We start from the raw sequence: 14,622 nt of genomic DNA, 5'->3' as shown, positions 1-14,622 counted from the left end.
TCTAAAAACCACCTCTAGTCTCATGCGGGGCACCCAGTAACTGATTTGTTTTTTGTATTCGTGCCCACTTGCATAGCAAACTTAAGCTTTTCTGTTAATCTCTTTCGGGCAATGGTCTAGCTAGTGTCTACTGTCTAGATCTTTTTTCTATTTTGATTTTATGTTTCCGTAATTTATATTATCATTTTATATCCTTTTTGTTTATTTTTAATTTACATTTTCCTTAGGCATTTTTTATTTACGTATTAATTTTTCTTTCTTTCTTTTCTTTTTCCTTTTCTCCATTTTATTATCAGATTTCCTTTTTAAACACATGAGCATTATATATCTACTTTGATGTATATTTATGAATATACAATGAGCATTTTACAAATACATGGTCAATTCTCTTAAATACATGGTGGCAGCGTGGCAGCCTTGCCATTGATTCTTGCGGGAACCGAGGCGATGAGGATGACGAAACAACGTCTCGTTGACTCGGCGGGCCCATCATTACGATCGTGTTTGCTCGGCATCATTTCACTCGACGAATGAGCTTTAGATCTTGATTGCATTACATCGCTTGCAGTCTTTGGCCGGATCAATGCTCATTCTCTATTGGACAACATATTATCAAGGGTGTCTTTTTATTCTATGTAAATAAATCATAAAGAAAGAAAGATAAAGGGAAAAAACTCAAATATTTTTTTACGACAACAAAAACTCGTATGTACGGAGTTTCTATGGTTATTTTTAGGAGACGGGGTGCAGTATGTTTTTTTTCTGGCATATGAGTCGCTTCAGCCCAGCCCAGCCCAGCCCATTATTAGATGCGAGTATGCGACAGACACTGATAGCCCAGCATCAAGGTCCAACCAGACCACGCAAATCCATCCCCATCACTCTCTCTCTCCCTCGCCGCCGGCGCCACCGCGCCGCCGACGACAGCAGTACGCCATGCTCCGCCTCCACAAGTACGTCCTCACCCAACTGCTACCTTCTTCCTCCGCCTCCGCCTCCGCCATCTCCCCTCTCAGCCGCCTCATCTCCGCCGCCGCGCCCGCCGTTTCCCCCAACCCTAGCTGCTTCGCCGTGGAGGAGTACCTCGTCGCCACCTGCGGTCTCACCCGACCCCAGGCCGCCAAGGCCTCCGCCAAGCTCTCCCACCTCAAATCCCCCGCCAAGCCCGACGCCGTCCTCGCCTTCCTCGCCGGCCTCGGCCTCTCCGGCGCCGATGTCGCCGCCCTCGTCGCCAAGGACCCGCAGCTCCTCTGCGCCGGTGTGGAGAAAACCCTGGCCCCCAACGTCGCGGGGCTCACTGGCCTCGGTCTCTCGCCTTCTGAGATCGCACGCCTCGTCTGGCTCTCCCGTAACAGCTTCCGCTCTAGATCCATCGTCTCCAAGCTGCAATACTACTTGCCTCTCTTTGGGTCCTCTGAGCACCTCCTCCGGGCCTTCAAGAGGAACCCCTACCTTCTCTCGTCTGACCTTGAGGGTGTGGTCAAGCCCAATGTCGCTTATCTGCACGAGTGCGGGCTAGGTGCTTGTGATATTGCCAAGCTATGCATCAGTCGACCAGGTCTGCTCGTCATCAATCCAGAGCGCTTCCAGGACATGGTGGCATATGCCGAAAACATAGGTGTGCCCTGTGGTTCTGGGATGTTCAGCCACGCGCTGCATGCTGTTGCGTGTTTCAGCAAAGAGGAGATCGCGGCCAGGGTGGACTACTTGAAGAACACGTTCATGTGGACGGATGCTGAGGTGGGCATTGCTGTTTCTAAGGCCCCATTGATACTGACGAGGTCCAAGGAATCGCTGCAGCGCAGGTCTGAGTTCCTCATCTCCAAGGTGGGGTTGGAACCGGCATATATTGCTTGTCGTCCGACAATGCTCACGTATAGCTTGGAGGGTCGGCTCAGACCCCGGTACTATGTTGTCAAATTTCTCAAGGAAAGTGGATTGCTAGATCATGACCGGGGCTACTTTGGTGCAGTCACGATCAGCGAGAAGGTATTCGTCAAGAAGTTCATATGCCCTCATAAGGATGCTGCACCGCATCTCGCTGAAGATTATGCAACAGCTTGCAGAGGGGAGGTTCCAGCTAGATTCAGTTTCACATGAACCAAGACTAATAAGAAAATTGGTATGTTCATTATGTCATTCAGTAGAGAAGAAACCATCACACTGCTGTGAAATGGCCATTTCAGTTTTGAATGCAATCCTCAATCAATATTTCCATGAAAGAATGGTCTCATTTTGGCCATAAAGATGATATGAAGTCTCTACTTTTCTTTGGATGGAAATTTCGAACCTCTTTTTCCTTGGGAAACAATTTTGGATTTGTTGATGTGCTGATCACTGTTGAGGATCCAGTTTTGATCTAGTTTGTTGGTTGCTTGCTTGCTTTAGTTCTTCTAAGCTGAAATATTCCTTCTGCCTGGAGTAGCTTTATTAGTAGCTTTGTTTATAAGATATTAACTGTTGTGAAAGCAGGCCATTGTTGAATAGTAGTTTGTATATCAGTTTTTTTTTTTGTCTCTTGTAGTTTTGGATGACCTTCTGGGTGGTACTTTTCTAGGGGCATCTGATCTCGAAACTGAATAGTTGAGTACATCACCACGTGAACAGATATTTCTAACGCCGTGAATAGTTGAGTACATCACCACGTGAACAGATATTTCTAACGCCGTGAATAGTTGAGTACATCACCACGTACATCACCGCGACGTTGTACACCTCCGTCTTCCACTGCCGGATGTTCCCGTGCACCTCCGTCTTCCACTGCCGGATGTTCCCGTGCGAGCCCCCCGCATCCTGACGCTGGCGAAGCGCTCGCCGGCGAAGAGCAGCTCTGCATCGAGCGGCGCGCCAACCCTGGCGTGCATGGCCCAGTTCCGGTTGTGCACGGCGACGGCGAGGGAGATGTCGTAGGCGAGCATGGTGCCGTTGGGGCCAGTGAGGGCCAGGCGGGCGAGGGAGGCGTCCTCAACGGCGACGCGGACGGGGAGGACGAAGGCGTAGGCCGTGACGAGGATGGCAACCAGGAGAAGGAGGAGGAGGAGGATCAGGAGGCAGCGGTGGGGAGTGTGGCCCCGAGAGCCGTCGTCGGAGCAGCAGCAGACAAAACAGTCGCAGTCGCCGTCGCCGCAGTCAGCAGGGCAGTCGCCGTCGCTCATGGTGCTGATTGTTTCTTGTTTGTGCCTGATCTGATTCTGATCGATTGAGCAGCAGGGCAAAGCGATGTATGCATATATAGATTAGAGATCAGAGATGAAAACGGATCCGACTCCAACGAGTCGATCGTAAGCAAGGTAAGAGCCGCAACACCTTCCATTTTCGATCATGATGGCGTTCCGGTGTTCGTCTCCAAGTCGGATTAGAGATAGCTAAGGGAGGTGTCGATTTTGTTTGTAGCAAATGATATTTGGCCCTGGTCTAGTGCATACTCGTGTGCAATATCTTGAATTGAGAATGTCCGTTACCGGTCGTGTCACAAAGTCGCTCTTAAATGGGGTTTATACAAAAAGGCTACTCTTATTGAGAGGTGTTTATACAAAGGTTGTGGAAAATAGATACGATCATACCGTGTGTAAAATTTGACAAGACGAGAGGTCACCTTGTGTTTTTCTTTTTCTTTTGAAAGACAATATTTGCACCATCAGTAAACTCATTCTATTCACCTAAAAATAAGAATTTAATTTTAGATTTAAGTATACTCATTTTTATTCAAATTAATTGCATGAGAATATCGCATTTGCATTTGAATACTCTAAAACTCCAAAGTATGATACTTGCAAAGTTCAAAAGATAGGTCCATATGTATTGAATTTTTGAATATTCCTCTTCCATCGATATTTTCACGGGAGTGGCGACACAGAGGAGAAGGTGTTTTCCTTATGTTCGAGTGTACAGTTTTAATAAGTGATTTTCTGATTATTACATGGATTTTTGTAACCAGATATTTTAAATGATTCTTATCTATTATAAAGGTTCATCACCAGTACAAAGCATCCCGAACATAATAAGAATTACATTGAGGTCTCTTAACCAGCGAACAACCACTATGCTGCTAGGACGAGCCACCGACGCATCGCTATTGCCAATCGCTTACCGAAGCTGGCCTGACCTTGTCGATGATAGTAAAGAAGTCTTCAGGCATGTGCCTCTAAGGGCCATCACTCCAGAGCCACAATTGTCATTATTGAACTTTTTTCTTGATCTGAACTAACACAAATAACTCGTCGTCTTGCACTCACGGCATGAAACTCTAACCTCACCGCCCACAAAATCGGCCCTGCAAGGACTAGACCGAGGTACCGTGGACCCCCTCCCCGTCGTGGGTTGCCGGAGCGGCAGACACAAGCGAGGAGAGTCGACGAGCGGCAGAGCGTGGACGGAACAGACCTTCACCCTAGCGCCACCAGCGAGAGGGAGGAATATAATTGTTCGTGGTTTTGTAACCGAATTGACAAAGTCAAATATCTAGAGAGTATCACTCTAGTTTTTTTTTTTTAGAAGGAGTATCACTTTAGTTAAAAGAAAAGGTTTTCATGGCCCACTACGCTCATATTTTCCGGTTCGCCCAGACACGCAACTATAGTCTTGCTCGCCGCCGCCGCTCGTTTCCCCTGGCGCCCCTATTCCTTGCATTTAGGGAGTCTAACTTCCAGACTCGCTGAAGGGGGCGAGCAAGGTGGGCCGGCCCACGCGCCTAGGAAGACATAGCCTGTTTTTTCTGTTTTTTATATATTTTCTGTTTTATTTTTTTATTTTTTTGCTTATACTTTAAAATATTCTAATGTTAAACAAGTATTTTTAAAACCACTCTATAAAAATATTTGAAAAATGTTGAATGAGTATTTCAAAAATGTTAACCAAGTATTTGAAAATGTTGAACAAGTATTTTTAAAATGTTGAACAAGTATTTGAATCCACTCGCGCATCCTATTTTACTGTATTTACTGTATGCTTCGCAAAGGGTTGCGCAAGCTTTTTTGTTTTTTGTACAGTATTTCTACCGGTTTTGGGAAGGTTCCTGAACCATGTTTACTACTTTCGGTTTTTTTATCGTTTTTCATTTTTCTTTCTTTTTTTCGTTTTTCCTATTTATTTTTTTGTATTTATTTTTTTCGTAACTGCAAAAATTCATATAAAATTTCAAAATTTAAAACTTTGTTCAAAATATAAAAAAAATTCACTTTTTCAAACAAAATGGATTCCAAAATTTTGTCCACTGTTTTTCAAAAAAATCTTCGGAATTACAATGTTTTTTCATGTTTTACCAAAAATGTTCTATTTTTAAACTAATCGTTCACATTTTCCAAAAATGCTCTGAAAATCGAACTTTGTTCATGTTTTCAAAAACCGTTCACATTTTGTATAAAATTATGGATTTTTTTTCATGTTTTAGAAAATTATTCAAGTTGTTTTTAAAAAAATCACCTTTTAAAAATTGTTCAGAATTTCAATATTTGTTCACGTTTTTCAAAAATTGTTCACTTGTTTCAAAAATTGTTACGAATTTTGAAATTTGTGCATCCTTTCATAAATTGTGCACGTGTTTTGTATATAATTTCAGTTTTTTCTTCATGTTTTTCAAAATTTGTACACTTTTTTACAAAAAAATTCGGTATTTCTATATTTTTTCATGTTTTTTAAACATTGTTCACTTTTTAAAAAACTGTTTGGAATTTGGAAATTTAATCACGTTCTTTGTATAGAAATTTGGTATTTTTTTCACGTTTACAATTTTGTTCATGTTTTTCTGAAAGAGTTTGAAAATTCAAAAAGAATGGACTTTGAAAATCTTGTCCATGCTTTCAAAAAATTTCACAGAAATGATTGTTCACATTTTCCTAATGTTGTTTGCTTTTTCAAAAAAGTTTAGAATTTTTGAAAAGAGTTCGATGCTTTTGGAAAAAATACTCGGATATACCGTTGTAATCTATAATACTTAATAGTTCGCGGTGCCAATTAGTCACTAACAGGTAGGTGTGCCGGCTAGCTTTACACGTTATTTAGCGTGGGATACCGATTTCGATCGCTAGTACCACGTGTTTTTTTTTTTGTTGCGAATTTTACATAGGCACCGCGCTAGAGTTTGATCGCTCGCCCACTTGCACTGCCCGCATGTGTGAACCTCTGCCAATCTGCCACAAAGAGCGGCAGATAGAAGGTCCTCGTTTCCCGGTCCCCTCGTAGCCACCGCCGTGCTCCATTTTCCGGTTGGCCCAGAGCACACAACTTTAGTTACCAAGGTATAGTTTGGAACTTCAAAAATGGTTTTCCCTGTTACAAAATTTCCCGTTCATTATGCTCCTCTCTGCTCCACATCCCCTTCCCTCTCTCTCTCCAAGGTACGGGCTTTCATCAAGTGTTAAAATAAAAGGCTTTCAAGGCCCACTAAGCTCACATTTTCCGGTTGGCCCAGACCACGCAACTATGGTCTTGCTCGCCGCCGCCGCCGGTTTCCTCATCCCCCTGCCGCCGCCGCCATGCTACAGCTCTGGTGTTGTATCCTCACCCAGCTCCTCTCTGCTCCACCCCCTCATATCTGCCGCAACGGCCTCCGTCGACACCTGTGGCCTTGCCCGAGCGCTGGCACTCAAGGCGTCCGCTAAGCTCTCCCACCTCAAATCCCCATCCAATCCGAACGTTGTCCTCGTCGGCCTCAGCTCTCCGGTGCCGATGTCACCGCCCTTGTTGCCAAGGACCCGATGTTCCTCTGTGTCGCGTCAAAAAAACCATGGCCCCCGTCGCCGTCGGGCTCGCCGGCCTTGGCCTCTCTCGTTCTGACATCGCACGGCGGGCCAACTCTGTTGTATATCCATCGTCTCCAATATGAAAATACTGCATGTGCTTCTTTGGCTCCTTTGAGGACCCCCTCCGGGTTCTTAAGCGCGGATCATGCCTTCTCTCGGGCGACCTTTACAGGGTGGTCATGCCCAATGTCGCGTTCCCGCGTGAGTGCGGGCTAGGTGATTGCGACATCGCCAAGCTGAGCCTCTCCGTGCCATGGATGATCAGCACCAACCCGAAGCACGTCCGGACAACGGTGTCACACATTCGCCGAGTTCCGCTGGCCAAAAACTTAGTAGTGTCTTGGCAAGTGGGGCCCACCAACAACAAGGCGATGGAGAAGTGATGACGGTCTAAAATTTTCGGGTTTTGACTAAGAAAACTCGATAATCTTTTTGCCTTTTTCTTTTTTTTATTACGGACTTCCAGGGGTCACCTCGGTGCCGAGCTCCTGCGAAGAAACTCGGCAAAGACCTGAAATCCTGGCTCAGTCCATAAAATCCTGGCTCATGGTCTTACTGAACTTGCAAGAAATGCGGATCTCTTCGCCTTGGCGAATGTCCCTGAATGATTATAAGAGATTTTGTACTCCAACTGTAACCTAGTTGTTTTGATCAATTTATTGATCATTTTTCTCAAACAAAATAAAGATTTTTTTTATTGACGGGAAAAGGAAGAGTTTTTTTTTATGAAAAAAGAACCTTCATTGCAATATGCCACAAGATAAAAAAAACGTGTATACGATTGGCTCCATCCCATCCCAGTCCCAGCCCAGACCATTATGAGAGCAGAGGAGCAAGTGACGCGTGGGGTCACCTTGTCATCGCCAAGGCCACGCTAATCCTCTCGCTCTCGCACTTTGTCAACCGGCCGTCGTTCCCCATCACCGGGATCCCTCGCCGCCGCGCCGCCATGCTCCAGCTACGTAGCCGCGTCATCGCCCATCTCATATCATGTCCAGCAACCTCTCCCGCATCCCCTGTCCGCCGCCTCCTCGCCGCCGCGGCGCCCGCCGTCTCCCCAAGCCCTAGCTTCGTCGTGGAGGAGTACCTGGTCTCCACCTGCGGCCTCACCCGACCCGAGGCCGTCAAAGCCTCCGCTAAGCTCTCCCACCTCAAGTCCCCCGCCAAGCCCGACGCCGTGCTCGCCTTCCTCGCCGGCCTCGGCCTCTCCGCCGCCGACGTCGCCTCCGTTGTCGCCAGAGACCCGCAGTTCCTCTGCGCCAAAGTGGAGAAAACCCTGGCACCCAACGTCGTCGGGCTCACCGACCTCGGACTCTCGCCTTCTGACATCGCGCGCCTCGTCTCGCTGTCCCGTCACAAATTCCGCTGCAGATCCATTGTCTCCAGGCTGCACTACTACCTCACTCTCTTTGGGTCCTCTGACAACTTCCTGCGGGCCCTCAAGAGGAACTTCTACCTTCTCTCGTCTGACCTCGACGGCGTCGTCAAGCCCAATGTCGCTTATCTGCACCAGTGCGGGCTAGGTGCTTGTGATATTGCCAGGCTCTGCATAGCTAGGCCATCCCTGCTCGGCATCAGCACGGAACGCATCCGCACAGCAGTGGCCTGCGTCGAAGGTCTTGGTGTACCCTGTGGATCTCCGATGTTCAGACATGCGCTAAACGCTGTTGCATTCCTCAGCGAGGAGAAAATCACCGCCAATGTAGAGCACTTGAAGAAAATGTTCAGGTGGTCGGATGCCGAGGTGGGCATTGCTTTTTCTAAGGCTCCAACGTTGCTAACGAGGACCAAGGAATCGCTGCAGCGCAGGTCCGAGTTCCTCATCTCCGAGGTGGGGTTGGAACCGGCATACATTGCTTGTCGTCCGGCAATACTCACATACAGCTTGGAGGGCCGGCTCAGACCCCGGTACTACGTTGTCAAATTTCTCAAGGAAAATGGATTGCTAGATCACGACCGGGACTACTATGCTGCAGTCATGATCAGCAAGAAGGTATTCGTCGAGAAGTTCATATGCCCTCATAAGGATGCTGCACCGCACCTCGCTGATGACTATGGAGCAGCTTGCAGAGGAGAGGTTCCAGCTAGATTCAGTTTCACATGAACCAAGACTAATAAGAAAATTGGTATGTTCATTATGTCATTCAGTAGAGAAGAAAAAGCATTGCACTGCTATGAACTTGTCCTTCCTCGTGTTGTCATATTGCACACATCTTGGAACTAGGAGAGTGTGAGATCACGGCATTCTGCCAATTTCTTTGAAGTATCAATGAGTAGTATTTCTGCACACTCTGTATCTTTCTGTTCTAAAATGTCCATTGCAGTTTTCAGTGCAATCCTCCATCTGCCTTTCATGAAAGAATGTTCTTATTTTGGCCATGAAGATGACATGAAGTCTCGAAATTCCTGGGAGTAGTGTTTCTGTTTCTGACTAGTAGTTTGTATCAGCTTTCGTTTATTTATCTCTTGTAGTTTTGGATGGCCTTCTGAGTGATACTTTTCTAGGGGAATCTGATCTCGAAACTGAATAGTTGAGTAGTAGGCTAGTTGCATTTTTGTTGAAAGCCTACTTGTATATCACTATGTAAACAGAAATTTCTAATGCCCTGGTATTTGTACTGGAGAAGCAAATTGATGCTTGTATTGCATAGTGCTGAAAAACAGAGGACATACTTAAGTTATGGTAACCTTAAAAAGGGTTATGGCATTACCATGTAAATTTCTGCTATATCTTTTAGCTAATTTTGTCATTCCATAATCGCACTATCTATATTGATCGCGAGGGCATATTTATCCCTTAGCATATTTGTTTAGGGTAGTATAGTGGGTCTTATGTACCGTCATTTTTGCAAATTTCTATCTGGAAAGTCAGAAGAGGAAAAGGAAAAAAGCCGGATGGGATTCCATGTAGTCTGGAATCTTGCAGAATTTCAAATATAGGAATTACTACGTACCTCAGTCTACGAAGCAACCTGTGAGGATGATGCACATTTGTTTGTCCCTGATGTGAGGCTGTGGAAGTTGGAAGAAATGTGATCTCTGGTGTGTGCGTGCAGTAAGGCAAAGGAGTGGCCCATGCTATACTGGCCAAGAGATGTGATTTGAAGATCAGCTAGCTGTGTGTCCCTTCTGTGGTGCTTGTTGAAATTATAGAAACAAGATGAATGAAATGCAGGCGAGGGGACCAGGTTGATCAATGGAGCAACTTACCACCAGGTGAGAAGGCGTGGAGGTTTTTCTCAAGCAAAGAGTGGCTGCGCAACAGGAGCATACTGATTTACTGAATGTGGATGGTGCTTTCTTTCTTCCAGGTGAAATGTGCTGAAAGCGGATATTGATGATGCTTTCTTCTTCTTCCAGGAAACGCGACAAAACATGGCGGCTATAGCTTTGCTGTATTATACTGTTCTGAAGGCCCTGCTGGGATGATGCCTTGAAGCCTCAGTGACAAGTATGGCCTGACGGTGGCACGAGTTCTGTTAAGGGAAGCTCCTATTTTTCTCTTTTTTGAATTTTGCAAGTTAAGTAATCCTTCTAGTATTGTACTATTGATGTGAATAAACTAGCATATGGTAGTTTAATCATTTTTTGCATCTTGTTGGATCTTCACTTGGGTGTGAACAGTTTGTATGAATTCTGAACTCTGAATTTGAATCAGAGCTGAGCATTAACTCTGAATCTTTCAGACTCCATGTGCAAACTCTGAATCTTATTATAGCCTATTCAAGCGTGAAGCTATAGTAAGCACTTAGAAATCTTTCAGGAGCCTAGGTTTAACTCGAACCAGAGCAGAAAGTTAACAGCAATCTTACAACAAAGTTTGTAAACTGTGCGCCCCCGCACAGAACAACATATTCTATATTTGGTTGCCAGAAGCTAAAAGGGTAAACTTCTATGTATGATTCACTTCAACCTTTTCCATCATTACAGCAGCATCTGTATGACAAAGAGTTCTTATGTTTTCAGAATATTGGGACTGGGCTTAACTAATTATGATGAGAAATCACTTTCTTATCCTAAATACATCAGCGATTAGAGGATTTTGATTCTCCTGCCGTTTTCATAAATGCCCAATTTAGTATATTAAAATAGGCATATTTTCATATAAAAGTTCACCAAACGCGAAATGTCATTTTTATTAGTTTCACTGTCAGCGGATAGAACTGTTTTACCTTGAAGTGTAAAGCGTACGTTTAGTATCTAAAAAATGTATTGAAGGCATGTGATGAATTCCAAGTGCAAAGGCTAGCTGATTTGGATCATTCTTATTTTGTGGAATCTATTTGTCCAACATTTATGCATATTTATTTACAGTAGATAAATAAACTTCACTAGTGAACTTACTGCATGAAGGCAATGTGATGACAGTTGATAATAAAATACAGCTCCTGAATTAATCCCGAAAAACTCACGCAAGAGGCCATGATGAGCAATCGACGCGATGAGGACCAGGAGAAGGAGAAGAGCAGCAACTAACTCGGTATGGTTGTTTACCAACTGCGTTTTACACAAAGAGGAGAGCCTTATAATCAGAGACATATCCAGGGGATTGGACATGACTATAAATCGGTGAGTCTAAATAAACAGGGGCTGGGTTTGAACATGTACAGGTATGGTGCCACGTACGGGGATTCAGTTCAACTCAATAATCGGAGAGAAGAGCAGCACAAGATAGTCCAAACTACAGCCACATCAAGCGCTCCTAGGTAGGTCCTGAGATGCAGCAGGGAATGTACCTAGCTACAGATCGTCGAAACAACGCGGCCAATAGGTGCCGGAGATTGCTTAAAAGGCAGGGAGGTAAGACATGACCACTGGAGGTGTTTGTCTTTATCTGATCCACCCAAATTCAAGGTTTTCAGTTTACTGAATGTAGGTGGTGCTTTCTTTCATTCTTCCAGGGGTAAGAGGTTGCTCCTTCCAGGAGGAGACGATGAAGCATGGCAGCGGCTGGGGCTTTTGTCTATACAAACGCGACTCCGAAGGAGGATCGACAAAGTTTGAGCTGAGAAATGGTTTTGAGCATGTATATATGACTTTTTATTGTAGGGCAAGTATAGTGTTTGCCTACTGAATATACTAGATGATGCCCCGCACGTTGTTGCGAAAATGTTTGCAATATTTCAATGAGATTTTGATTATATGGAACATGAATTCTTGAAACAATAGTTTCTGAAAGTATATAAGAATTAAATGTAAATAGCATAATAAAATGGAATTTTACATGCATGCATGTTGTAGTGGATTTTTAATATGCATAGTTGCATGTTGAGGTGGGCCTTTTCTTATGCATGTTGAATGATGAGGTGGCATGCTTGCATGTTAAGAAAAATACCTTAGTGGGGGCTAGCTATTTAGATATAGAAGATAGAAGATGTGCACATTGCTCCCTCCCCTGTCTCCTCTAAATCGTGCCTTGGTCCGTCTGTTTGCTTTTCTGAGAAGACATGCCCTGGAACACCGTCGACAGGGCTGACGTTTGACGATGTCCATGGCATGATGCACTGCAACAGTATCCAAAAGGGCAGTGCATAATTACTTGTGTGTGAAAAATGGGCTCCACGGCACAGTCTAGGAAAGGGTTTTCAAGGCAACCTCAGAAGCGCTTGAATGCGCCACTCCCTCCCTCCTTCTGTCCCGAGCTTCTCCTCTCATGCCCTTATAGGAATGTGCTCCAACTTGTTTCTCAAACCCTTTTAAGTATGCCATAGATAAAGTCTTAGCTGTGTTATAGACTTTGCACCAAGGTAATAATCTCAAACAAAGAAACTGAAGAGTTTTTAGCTCAAACAAGCTCCACATCCATATAGAACTTATTCATTGCACACTGTTATGATTTCGGTCTCGTAGAGAGTAGTTGTAGTAATTGTTTTCACCAATGAAATAGGGAACACCAAGATGCAATTTGTGGCATAGGGATGACCCTGGCCATCTTTGATAGTATTATTATGCACTTGAACAACGGATGAAGCAAACAGCTAGCGCAGGGAGGTACCCCGGGCTTAAAGTTATTGAATGGAACTTGGGAGGAAAAATTAAGCAAAACATAGTACTCGTACTATGGTGGGTAACAACAAGCAGGACTAATTAGTTTTCATGGTGTAAACACCGATTGCATTGACGAATCTCGCAGCACGTCCATGGAAGCCCACGACGATGCTGTTTTCTGGTATATCAGCTTTGAAAGGAGTGCCAGCACCTTTTCCAAAAGGCCCATAGGTATTGAAATTGGTGACAAGCTTGAGTGATGTTAAAACTATCTGGCTAAAGTCCGCCCACATAGTATAAGATCCCGACAGTTCCTTCACGTACTCCTTGGGGGCCAAATTGATCTGTAAATTCACATAAGAGATCATGACGAAAAGGTATCAGCGAGTTAGTGACCGAGCCGCACATATATATAGTTTAAGGCATCGGACATGCATGATGAATGAGAGAAGCAACTAGATATGAAAACACTCACCGTATTAGTGCTGCCGTCCCCACCACCTTCCCCCAAACGAGTTTCGGTACGCCTCACCCCATCTTGGTCGATATAAGAGAACTGAATTGAATCCACTATACCCTCGGCTTTAATGGTCACGCTTTCTAGGCGCCAAGGTTTCACTATGTTTTTGACAACTGAACCATACTTGATTCCACCCCATAGTACAGACGACGTATCGAAAGCGGGGAAACTCTGCATGACATAATGGAGTGCATTGTTAGCATTTATCCTTGGACAGACGTACGCACGCTACAGCGTTGGAAATTCTCACCTCCGGGGCGCAGAATGCATGGATGGTAAGCTGCAGAATCAGTCCACCATCTATCTTCCGATGCAACCTCCGTTTGATGACACCACGTGCCATTGAGAGGTCACCCGTTCCACCAACAATGGCCCATGGACTATGTTCTTCGACGGATGCTCCCATTACCTCTAGAGTGCTTCCCTTCAACCTGTGTCATTCATCACGCTTATCATGTAAGTATATATGTGACAAACCAACAATCCTACTGCATAATGAAGTACTTCAGGACAGGGTGAATATAAATTGAAGAACATATGATGGATTGATTGCTTACCTTCCAGCCTCGAACACCACGGTGAATGAATGGTGCCAGGTCCCAGCAAGGATATGCAGGCCTTGCGCACGAGCAACTAGAGTTCTCTCGGCAGTATCAGCATCATATATTGTCCAATTGTGAACGACGGTGCTGCCAAATCCATGCTTGCCGGCATCATCTCTGGTAATTATGTCTTCTTGGTTTGGGCTTGCTCCGCCATAGAGATGGTGCAAATACAGGTTTTGCATTCTAAGCTCCGCGGTCTCCAAGTTGTCACCACCGAAAGGGGTGATCAGGAGATCCGGGGTATTGGCCATGGATGAGGATGGGACAACAAGTGTAATCTCTTCTAGTACTAATGCAATGTATTAGCTATAGCTCAGAGTAGGCTTGTATCTGGATCTGCTGTGTGAAAAACGTAAGCACAACCAGTGGTATTTATAGGCATGGAAGACTCATACTTGGGGTTGCTTGTTCATAGAGATAATCCCTTTTGTATTCTTGTGCATCAGAATGGCCTGACTCATATTTTTGTATTCATACAGATAATCCCTTTTATATTTGTTCTCGTGCATCAGGAGGATTAGCTCGCCCGGTGGTCTGACTCATGCCACATGCTATTGCTGCACGACATTAAGAATTGAGTAGAACAAACATGTAAAGCTAGTTTTGTTTTGACTAATTACTCATAATCTTCAAAATAGCTGCCTACATTGCAGCAGCTTCTTGGTAAGTGGCGGTTGTTAGTACGTTTTAACTTATTGTTCACTTCTGTTCTTCTACAGATATACTCCCTCTAAATTGGATGTAATAACATCTTATATTATGGGACATA

General features: G+C 44.7%; 3 protein-coding genes across 8 annotated transcripts; 2 read left to right on the top strand and 1 right to left on the bottom strand.

Moving 5' to 3' along the window:
- The first annotated feature begins 830 nt into the window (after positions 1–830).
- Positions 831–2,246, top strand: LOC125514451 (transcription termination factor MTERF4, chloroplastic-like). Its single transcript, XM_048679789.1, has one exon. The coding sequence runs from the start codon at positions 937–939 to the stop codon at positions 2,098–2,100; it is 1,164 nt and encodes a 387-aa protein (XP_048535746.1). The 5' UTR covers positions 831–936; the 3' UTR covers positions 2,101–2,246.
- A 5,333-nt stretch (positions 2,247–7,579) lies between these two features.
- On the top strand, positions 7,580–11,881 carry LOC125514452 (transcription termination factor MTERF4, chloroplastic-like). Of its 6 annotated transcripts, none has more exons than XM_048679797.1 (4): positions 7,580–8,866; positions 10,101–11,220; positions 11,351–11,540; positions 11,642–11,881. In XM_048679797.1, the coding sequence occupies exon 1, from the start codon at positions 7,690–7,692 to the stop codon at positions 8,842–8,844; it is 1,155 nt and encodes a 384-aa protein (XP_048535754.1). In that variant the 5' UTR covers positions 7,580–7,689; the 3' UTR covers positions 8,845–8,866; positions 10,101–11,220; positions 11,351–11,540; positions 11,642–11,881. The 6 variants fall into 6 exon arrangements, with proteins under 6 accessions (XP_048535754.1, XP_048535753.1, XP_048535752.1 ...); XM_048679796.1 differs by having other exon boundaries at positions 9,797–11,220; XM_048679795.1 differs by having other exon boundaries at positions 9,609–11,220.
- A 758-nt stretch (positions 11,882–12,639) lies between these two features.
- LOC125514453 (mannose/glucose-specific lectin-like) lies at positions 12,640–14,259 on the bottom strand. The gene is made up of 4 exons (XM_048679798.1): positions 13,806–14,259; positions 13,499–13,679; positions 13,204–13,419; positions 12,640–13,072 (listed from the first exon to the last, which is right to left on the bottom strand). Exons 1-4 carry the CDS (start codon positions 14,102–14,104, stop codon positions 12,824–12,826), a joined length of 945 nt encoding a protein of 314 aa, XP_048535755.1. The 5' UTR covers positions 14,105–14,259; the 3' UTR covers positions 12,640–12,823.
- Positions 14,260–14,622: the final 363 nt, after the last annotated feature.

Source organism: Triticum urartu, chromosome 6 (genome assembly GCF_003073215.2).
Source record: "Triticum urartu cultivar G1812 chromosome 6, Tu2.1, whole genome shotgun sequence".
Lineage (NCBI taxonomy): Eukaryota > Viridiplantae > Streptophyta > Magnoliopsida > Poales > Poaceae > Triticum > Triticum urartu.
Note: the sequence above shows the minus strand (reverse complement) of the source record. Positions and strands in the feature narration are given on the sequence as shown.